The sequence below is a fragment of the Fulmarus glacialis genome, unplaced genomic scaffold, assembly GCF_000690835.1.
Source record: "Fulmarus glacialis isolate BGI_N327 unplaced genomic scaffold, ASM69083v1 scaffold37245, whole genome shotgun sequence".
Taxonomy (NCBI): Eukaryota; Metazoa; Chordata; class Aves; order Procellariiformes; family Procellariidae; genus Fulmarus; species Fulmarus glacialis.
In genome coordinates, this window is record NW_009212988.1 from 2168 (window position 1) to 11751 (window position 9584).

Consider the following 9584-nt stretch of genomic DNA (forward strand, 5'->3'; position numbering starts at 1 on the left):
GTAGTTACTGCATTTTGTCTCTGTTTTAAACGAAGACATCTCGGGCCCCAGTCCCACTGTGTGCATTTGCATCTGGCTCCTACAAAAATAACAGCTTTTTCCTAGACCTCAAGGTTTGACCCTTCCCCACCCCAGACTGAGCCACGTACCAAAACCTGTAAAATGATCTGCATGTGACACATGTGACAGTTTAAGAGCCAGCAATAGAAGGATAAATATTCTTCATCATAATATAAATATGCTGTAGAACATCTCAAGAAGGGCAAAGTGCTTTTTTTTCCTTAATTAAAACAAAATAAAAACCTAAATATGACTGTCTCAACCACAACAGAAAGTTTAACTCCTAAAACATCTGAATAGTCTAAATTACACTTAAACTGACATTAAAGTGATCCAGGCAGAGTGCTCAGTCCTTCGGGACTCGGAAGTTATCCTTCTCTTTTCTGATGGCCCCCATTGTTCGGATGGGGTCGGTCTCCCCAGCATGCTGCTGAACTGTCTTCTCCCTGCCAGGAGGGAACACCAGGGACAGCAAATGCAAAGACTGCAAGATAAAAATCTCATATATGAAGTCACTACTATCACGTTTCGCTTGCGTCAAGGGGAAACGTTGCACTTAAAGATCAAAGACTCAGGGCTTTGGCACAGGCTTATCAGCTCCCTTGGTTTAAACGCTCATTGGCAAGAGGAAATTGCAAACACTCTTGTGCCTTGAACAGCATCTTTTGCCATGCCCATCTGCCAAACTCTGCTTGATGAAGGAATATAATTACACAAGAAAGCTTGTTCTGGCTGCTGAAGTTTGTCAGGGACTTTAGCACTGGCAGAGATGCTCTCCAACACCTTCAAATTTCACCGCAGCAAGCTTCCGCCAGGACAGCAAGTACATTTTATTGTACTTATTCTTGGAAGGCAGATGTTTTAAGGAGGGCCTTGAAGGCATCGCAACAGGAATGTGCGAGGCAGGAGAGTAATTCCTGCTTACGGCTCTTTTTTTGGAGACCTCCTCCTTCCTACATCCCCCCTCCAAACACAAGGACCATTCCCACACCCACGTCTCCTCCATACCTCACTCGCATGAAGGGGTTGTACGTAAACTCTTCTGCAATGGTGGAGGGTATGGTTGGCTCACCACTGTCATACTTTGCCTGTAACGAGGGAGATATTTCTGCCGGATGAGGAATGTTTTGGTGAACAAGAAATGTCCTGTATATTAAGCATGCAGGATTAGTGCTGCACCTAACTGTCTGAGCTGCTCCTCAGGCCAGGCCCTTCCCAGGGCCATGCACACAGCCAGACAAGCACTGAGGTGCACAGGGAGAGACTCGGGACAGAGCTGAGCCTCCCAGACAGACGTGGACATCAGCCTGTAATTATCCCAAGAAGTTTCCAGGGAGGGTCACATCTCCGCCAGACAGCAAACCATCTTCCCTGGGCCACCCACAAACCCTGTTCCCCAGCACATCGCTCCCCTGGACGCAAGACATACTACAGCTCCCGGCTCTGAACCCCCTTCCCGCAGCCCCTCTTTCTCCCCAACATTGTCCTCTCTCTTCTACCTCCTCAGAGAGGCTCTGCCTCCATGACAGCATCTAGCAAGCCTAGGGAAAGGATGAACCGGCTTACCTTGGCCCAAGCAAGCTTTTCCTGGATAGTGATATTATTGGGTTCAACGTGTCGAGCAAACTTGAGATTGTTGATGGTGTATTCGTGACCGCAGTAAACTCTCTAGGAACAGAAAGGAAGAGTGACACTGGGTAACTCTGAAGGTACAAAGGTGGAGTGCCAGGTACCATCATCAATGTTATGGCACAGCAGGACAGGAGGCACAGGAGGGAGTCAACCCTCCAGGACACACGACACTCTCCACTGGAGACACGCACAGGAGAAGTGCCAGGAGTTATCAGCCAGTACTATCTGCCAATTTAACAGCAAGCCTGATGAAAGAGCCCAGGCGTCCCAGCTCTCTAGCCTTTATTTTAATAAGCAGCCCCTACTCTCTCCCCACAAAGCACAAACATATTTGGGGTAGGTATTTCCTTCCCAGAGGACTCCAGCTATTCAGCGTCAAAGACAATTCCTGATGTAAGCATTCATTCCTTCAACACGAGAAATTCTCTCTTTGAACAACAGTATTATTAGGAAGACGGTTTCTTTGATGTCTGTAGTAGTTTCTGGCCGCTTAACTTATTAGCACAAAAGAAGAGATTCATACCGTTTCAGGGTCCAAGCTGCCCAAAATCTCAATCAGCGCTCTGTACATTTCCTCCGGGGTTCCCTCGAAGAATTTCCCACAACCAGCCACAAACAGCGTGTCACCTGCAAGGGAGGCATGACACGGCATCAGGACCAGACAAGGCTCCTCACACCGAAGCGTGAGCACACGGTCCCCAAGGGCTCAGTCCTGCCATTGCTGTCCTCGCTGCAGCTCAGCAGGAGGCACGGGGAGAGCCAGGCTACGCTGCTGCCCCATGCGGGCTCAGTGCTACGTAAACCCACGCGGCAAATGCAACTTCTAATGCAGGAAACCCCACAGCCTCGCCAGGCAAACCACGCCAGCGCTTCCCTGCCTGTGGGCAGTCTGCTGTCCCCTCTTGTTCTTTCTAGAGTGGACAAGGAACACTTGTTCTCTTTCCTATGAGGTTGAACAAAGATGAGTCGCCTCTGCATTTTCTTCCCAGTGCTCCCTAAATCCTTGCTTAAGCCGTTACTTCTTCCATGCAGCAGCTGGTGCAAGCTCTGGAGAACGCCCGTCAGGAGAGGGATGATATGGCAGTCTGGGGAGACTGGGCACAGCCCCAGGGAGGGGGGAACCCTACTCTCCAAAACAGGATCCAGAACCTGGCTACCAGAGGTGGAGCACCAGCCCTCTCTTACTCCCCTACTTTCTCTTCTCTCAGTTTTTTTACAGATATGAGTACAGATATATGGAAAAGCAACAGGTTTTGGAATCAAGCCACAGTTTGGCCTGAGACAGTAAAACAACAGCTCTTGTTTCAAGGAAGAAAATGCTAGATGTAGGACTCATCCAGGGCTCGCTCTTGATGTTGCTTGCAGGGTGTCCAGCAATGGTTTACAACCCAGAGGGGTTTCACCAGTTTCATCTACAACTACTACTTGGTAGCTCTTGGTAAGGGGGCAAGATGTGGATGTTAACCAGCTGCACTGGCAGTAAGGGATGAATACACATCCAGAGTCAGGAGCACACAGGCAGAGGGGTAGCTTATTTCCTTGCAACACAGACTGCCGGCAATGTAACCTCCCAACTCCTCACCTGTAAAAACAGCAGGTGGCTCGGAGCTATTTGGCTTAGTCACATAATAACAGATGTGTCCAGAAGTGTGACACGGCGTACAGAGGCATTTCACATTAAGAGATCCCACCTGAGAAGAAGGCAGAAGACTAGAGCTTTAGCTACTGTTTGCTAGCATTTGTATGGTTAGAAAAGAATTGCAACTATTACAATGGTCTAGTAGTCCTACAGGCAAATTCTCACATAGCTGGCCAGTAAACATCAGCACTGCTCCTGGGAGAGTCCAACAAGAGAGTTTTATGGCAGGGACTTGGAAGGGAGCTGTTTCCTCCTAGCAGGTGTTGTGACAAAGAGAACTGCCAGATTCTTTCATTTACATGCAGAATGACTCCGCGTCTGGTTGGCAGCAAGAGCAAACAGATCCAGAGCAACACAAAATCCTAAACAAAGTTAATCAAGTGTAAAAAGCTCCAAACAAAAATGAAGCTGAAGGGAAGAAGTGGATGACACTCACAAAAAGGGAAGGATTAAACACATTCCTGAGGCCAAGGGGATGTTTCCCCCACAGCCCTAATTTGCACACCTTCCCGTGTATTTCTGTGCTCCCTTCTTTGCTGCCGCCCCCCCAAAGGTGCAAGACTAGCAGTGACATTCATGCCAGCCTGCACATTTCACAGCAGTTTATGTCATCTGCCAGCTCGTCTGGAAACAAACAACCAGATTTCAACAAGGTTTGCTGCTTTAGCTCTGGAAAAGCAATGCAGGCAACTAGCACTGCTGGCCTACTTTCTCTTCACTCTATCTCAGCCGTCGTTCAGAGAGGACCACTTGCATTTGTTCGGTGCTAACTAGGCTCTAAGCAGAGCACAAGCCCTGTCCTTTCACATGTCGCCACCCCAGTTAAGGTAGCTATCAAGGAGCACATGGACACCCAGCATGCCCCAGGCAAGGCAGGTGGCTGAGCCATGCCAATGTTCTCATCAACGAAGTATCACGGGCCAAAACAAGACAGAGGGGTTATGGTTCACAGGGCTGGAAAAGGGCGAAAGCTGTAGTTAAACTATCAACTACATCTGAGAGATCTTAAAAGGTAAAAGAGCTGTGACCACAATATTAACTCAAGTTGGACCACACCGGTCGAGCTTTAAATCTGTGACGCAGACGGGAGATGCCCCCAACCGAGTCCTGCAGCTCATTCCCTTTACCTTGAGTGATGTAAGGTGAGATACTTTCTGTGTCAGTGCTCCGACTCTGCTGTCTCCCCCATACACATGTAACCCCGTCTCCATCTTTACAAGCTTCTCATTTCCTCCAGCATGGTCCCTGGAAGGTCAGAAAAATGGATTTGGGCAGGGATGAAGACAAATTTATTGTAACTCATATTGGAATGGTAACCTCCAGATGATCGTTTCTGATCAGCTATTCTCCCAGTATCTAACGCTGTCCTTGTATCAAAGGATATGCCACATCAACACGAGTGGAGATAATTTCTCCAGTAACTAGGGCAGTGAGAGGGGGGAACAACCCCCCACAAATTCATACCTAGTTGGGAAACACCAGCCTTAGGGGCTCACAGTCAACTCTCCAGCAACTAGGACAGGGAGAGATTGGGATAACTGGGAGGTATGTAATTTAGTGTCCCACAAGACACTGTGGAGCAGGCACACAGATGTCCAAACAGCTCAGCATTTACTCGCGGTGCTGGTCCTGCCAGATCAGGGCTGGCTCTCCAGCCACAGAGGCGGGTCCACTATGACCCACAGGAGAGGTTACTCAGGTTCAGCGCTGCAGAACTGCTAAAGCAAAACATTCATCTTTACGTCCCTGGCAGAGTTAATCTGCAACCCAGGTAATCCTCCCACAACTGCTGACTGTGAGTAGGACGCCTTACAGGCATGTCCTAGCACCTCAGTATGAGTGTGCTCCCTCCTGCACTCCACAGCTACCTTCACACGCATTTATTTCACTGGCCACCTGGAAGAAGTCAGCATTTTAAAGGTTAAAGGCACTGACACACAGAGCTTGCAGTCTAGACAATGCTTCTGGTCATAGCAAGCCCAAGGGAACACTTCCTGAGCTCTGATCCTTCTCCTCACACCTAAGCTCCTGCTCAGGGAAGACCAACTTGATCCAGAAAAGCAACAATTCTTGACTGCTTGTGTTTATGCAGAGGAAAGAGGGATCTCACTAGAGCAGATAGTTACCAGTGATGATGTGTGGTCAGGACGGTGGTCAGCTTCACGCCATGCTTTTTGACTGCATCCAAAACCTGCAGGCACAGGACACAGCAAGAGCATTACAACTCACATGAAATGTCTCAACAGCACACCTGGTGCAACCCGGACACAACTGCTCCAAGGTTTCAGACAGCCACACCAGCAACTCTGCAGAGAGCTCATCCCTCTCCAAGTTGTAGTTACAGACCAGGACACGATGTCTCTGATCCAGCTAGCCCATGACTAAGCCCTCAGTCCCAATTCCTCTTTTCTGCACTACATCACATTAAGGGCAAAAACCAAAATCAGGTCAATAACGCTTGAAGTCAGGGACAAGCTGCCTGAGCCCAGAAGCAGAGTGCCTTGTCCGTACCTATGCATGGCCAGTATTTCCTGCCTTTCCCCCATGCCTGAGTCAGCGTGTGACTAATTCTCTCGTGGATGTGGCCCTGGAAGGATCTCACAAGGGCACACAAGGGCAGCAGACAGCATTACCTTCTGGGGCTGCACAGGATCAACTATTGCAGCCTCCTTCGTTTCCTCATCGATGAGGAGGTACATGTAGTTGTCTGTGAGGGCTGGGAGTAATTCCACCTTCATGTCGGCTTGTGTGACTGTCTTTGACTTCCTCTGCTCGTGCTCTGTGTGCAGGAAGACAGCTCGCAGCTGCGCTGGACCTGGGGACCCCAAAACAGTGCAATCTCAGGTTAGCCCAGGGAGGGGAACAACTGGCCCAGAGCACAGCAGGTCCCGCAGCCCACGGCCCCAGAGAAGGAAGGGTATGGACAGCCCAACCTGCCTCCTTCAGAGGAAGAGGAGAGAGGCCACCACAGGACAGTGTTAGCGCCTGGCTGTGTCACCTTGTGCCCCACAGCGCGGGAGGCTCTTGATGCCCTACACCGAAGAGGGACGGGACACTTTGCTCCCAGAGATGTGCTCATGCGGGCAAAGCGCTGTACCTCGATTGGGGAGAAGATTTCAAGGGGCAGGAAAGCAGAACGGAGAGGGAACAGCTGGACAAAGGTCAGCCTGGGACAGTGACTTTGCAAAAAAAGCTCAAAAGGCCATGCTACAGCCAACAGACAAAAAAGGAGGAGAAAAAAAAAAAAAAAGAGAAATACAGAAATACACATGCTGCTACTACAGAAGTATCTGGTTCATTACTTGGGGAAATCACATCCTGCACAGTGCATGAAGAGAAGACAGGCTCTCTGCGTGGAAGGCAAGGCTCCCCACCTGGCTAGGTACCAGGCAGGCACTGCGGGCAGGTTTCTTGCTCGCGGGCTACCTGGATGCAACAGCAGTGCTTCTCTATTTGCTTTTGGTTAAATGTTTAATCAGATCCAAGAAGCAAATCTAATTCCGGATGCAAATAACCTGGGCTCCACTGTTCAACTCACAGATACGCAGTTCTTAAAGAAACAACCAAGCCCTAAGAGGCTCTGCCATAAAAAAAAAAAGAAGGGACACAAAGAGGACAAGGTCTTCCATTGCCAGGGCCCCGCAACTCAGGCATGGGTCCATAATAGTGCAGGGAAGGAGGCGTCAGTCTCTGCAAGTCAGAAATCAGTTGTCTTAACGCCCAAGGCCCTCGCACACCACTGAAGGTGACTGTGTTGGTCTGAACTGCGCTGGCTCAGCCGCTGTTTCATTTTGCACCACTGACTCTTGCCCTAAGGCTCCCGACGCTCAGTGCTTGGGTGCTTGGCTCCATCAGAGCCAAAGGGAGGGGTCACCACGCTCGTAATCAACCTGCCCCACTCTCCCAAAACAGGTCAATCCTGACCACCCCTGATAAGAGCCTGCTCTAGAGAGAAGAGGCCCCACAGACTGGCTGCAGCCAACACGGACAGCCCCCCTGTAGCTCCACAGACGGACGGGACCAACAAGGCTGCAAAACCGATCTGAGTTCTGACTGGGGCATGCAGCTGCTGCTGCAAACCCAGACCCACGGCTGCAGGAGCTATAAGGGCTCTCTGGTACAACTGTCCTGCCCAGAACTTCTTCCCCTTCTACCTCCACCATCTCACTTGCTTATGAGGGAAGGGAGGTAAGGCGGGGAGATGGTAGTAAAATTAAACACAGTGCTGCAAAGAAAACCCCAAGGCACAACAGTGTAGGCATGCACTGGGTATTTGACATAATATTGAGAAAAGCATCCATACCTGCCGAGTGTTCCTCTGGAGCAGAAGAGTCCTTTCAAAAAAAGAACAAAACAAACAAACAAACAAACAAAAACCCTTACTATTCCTTGATAGGAAAAAAAAAAATCAATTGCTCTTTAACTACTCCCTAACACGAAGCACTTCTTTTGGATGCTATCAGTCACAAGAGCTATATATATTGCATGTTTGTTTGCATGCTAGACACTAACTTGGGGGGAAAAAAAAAACCAAACAAAAAACCCAAAAACCAAAAAACAAAAGAGAACACAACCTCAACTTCAAGTCAAAGGAATTATTCACATACTTAAAATGCTTTCTTCCTATGAACCATTTCTAACCTTGGCCATGATCCCAAAGTCTCTTTGCGTGTTTAATTCACAATTCTTGCAAAACAAACAAACAAGCTACACCGCATAAGGAAATGTTTTCTAAAATGTAATTTAAACGAAGGAATGAGAAAACATCCACAAAGTATGAAACTCATTCTGAATTCCCATCTGCAGCTAAGCTGCACCTTTCCAGCCTCCCATTCAGCGAGCAGACCAGAAGCACTCTCACGCACGCCCAGCGCTGCTCTTACAAGCAGGGTGCGTTCTCAGACCCCGTTCTGCTCAAGGAAGCTTCCCAAGCAATACGTAATCCCTGCCCTCGCCCAGCACTAACACAGATCATTTCAGGATCGCTGTAATGCGTGCAGGTCTGCCCCAAAATTAATGCCCAATGACTTCATTTTCGCTCAGTTTTGTAACGCGTCCCTCCTGACTTCATGCCTGAAGCAGAGAAGACAGGGGAGAGCAGAACACCAGCAGCCTTTGAATCATATGCTTCAGCCTTCTGGAACGGTTCGTTAGCGCAGCTTGAGCCGCCACGAGGAAAGGGTTTGCAGATGGGAAGCGTTATCACATAAATGCATACATGCTGGAGACTAAAGGCAAGCAGGCAGCAGCACAGTTTAAGAGTAGGTTCCCTCGGAAAAGGGGTGCTTCATACATTTTCTCCACAGCATTTTGTTTTACTCTTTTTATTACAGAAAAGAGTGGAAAATTCCTATTTCAAACATGGCTGTCACTCAAAAATTACTGCACATAAATACTCAGATGAACATCCCTGCGTTGCCTCATAAGACAAAACACTACATTCACTTTTTACATACCCTGCACACAGATATTTTTTGGATGCCCAGCGAGTTGGTGGCTCCACACGATACCAAACAAGTCGGCTCCACAAACCCCAGGTAACTCCCGCTCCCCCTTGACTTGCCCACCTGGCACACGCTGCCGGCGGCACAGCCGCGGCCCGCCCCCAGCCGGCATGGGCAGGGCACGCACCCACCCACTGGTGGAGCAAAGCCCGCGTGGAAGGTGCAGCACCCACCCAGCAACCTGGGGAACTCAGGAGCTGCTAGTTACTCGGTTTGACATACTTGTTCCCAAGATAGCATCAGGGTTTCCCAGTCTGGCAGTTAATTCCAATGGATTCTTGCTTGTTACGACCAGGTCTTAAAATTGGAGTGATGCAAACGGCCTCTGGCAAGACTTCCCAGAGACGCTGGGAAGCTAAAGCCCAACTCTAGTTCAAGGAGACGCCTTCAGAATTTAGGCCCTAAATTTAAATGCAGAGCTTAGACAGTTTTGGTTCTGTTTAGTTCTGTTTTTTGTTTATATTGCCAATACAGTCTGCCATCCACCAAATCCAGCCAGCCATCCCCCAAGCCCTCCTCCCAGAGCAATAACCAGCGCTTTGGCAGCCCCAAAACTCCGCAGGAGCCTCCCAGATGGGTTATCGATACGAAAAGCCACCGACAGAGACAGGCTCCAGCTGAGCAGATACTGACCTACTTGGGGCTGTGAGTCAGCTTAAAAACCTCGGTGCACCCCTGAGCCGGGAAACGAGAAGAGAAAAACCACTGTCACTTCCGAGCTTGCCGGGGGACCCGCTGCCAGCCGGGCT

General features: G+C 49.4%; 1 protein-coding gene across 2 annotated transcripts; it reads right to left on the reverse strand.

The window, feature by feature from the left end:
• Positions 1-280: 280 nt before the first annotated feature.
• Positions 281-9520, reverse strand: HAGH (hydroxyacylglutathione hydrolase). Of its 2 annotated transcripts, XM_009578057.1 has the most exons (10): positions 9469-9520; positions 6429-6510; positions 5965-6146; positions 5458-5522; positions 4459-4576; positions 3275-3383; positions 2216-2319; positions 1627-1728; positions 1069-1148; positions 281-506 (listed from the first exon to the last, which is right to left on the reverse strand). In XM_009578057.1, the coding sequence occupies exons 3-10, from the start codon at positions 6067-6069 to the stop codon at positions 407-409; spliced, it is 783 nt and encodes a 260-aa protein (XP_009576352.1). In that variant the 5' UTR covers positions 6070-6146; positions 6429-6510; positions 9469-9520; the 3' UTR covers positions 281-406. The 2 variants fall into 2 exon arrangements, with proteins under 2 accessions (XP_009576352.1, XP_009576350.1); XM_009578055.1 differs by lacking the exon at positions 6429-6510 and having other exon boundaries at positions 9469-9513.
• Positions 9521-9584: the final 64 nt, after the last annotated feature.

Coding starts and splice junctions, on each gene's coding strand:
- HAGH (XM_009578057.1), bottom strand. CDS start 6,069: ATGAAGGTGGAATTACTCCCAGCCCTCACAGACAACTACATGTACCTC. Junction 5,523..5,964: donor ATCCTGTGCAGCCCCAGAAG/GTAATGCTGTCT, acceptor CTGTGCCTGCAG/GTTTTGGATGCAGTCAAAAA. Junction 3,384..4,458: donor CTCACCTTACATCACTCAAG/GTAAAGGGAATG, acceptor CCTTCTTCTCAG/GTGGGATCTCTTAATGTGAA.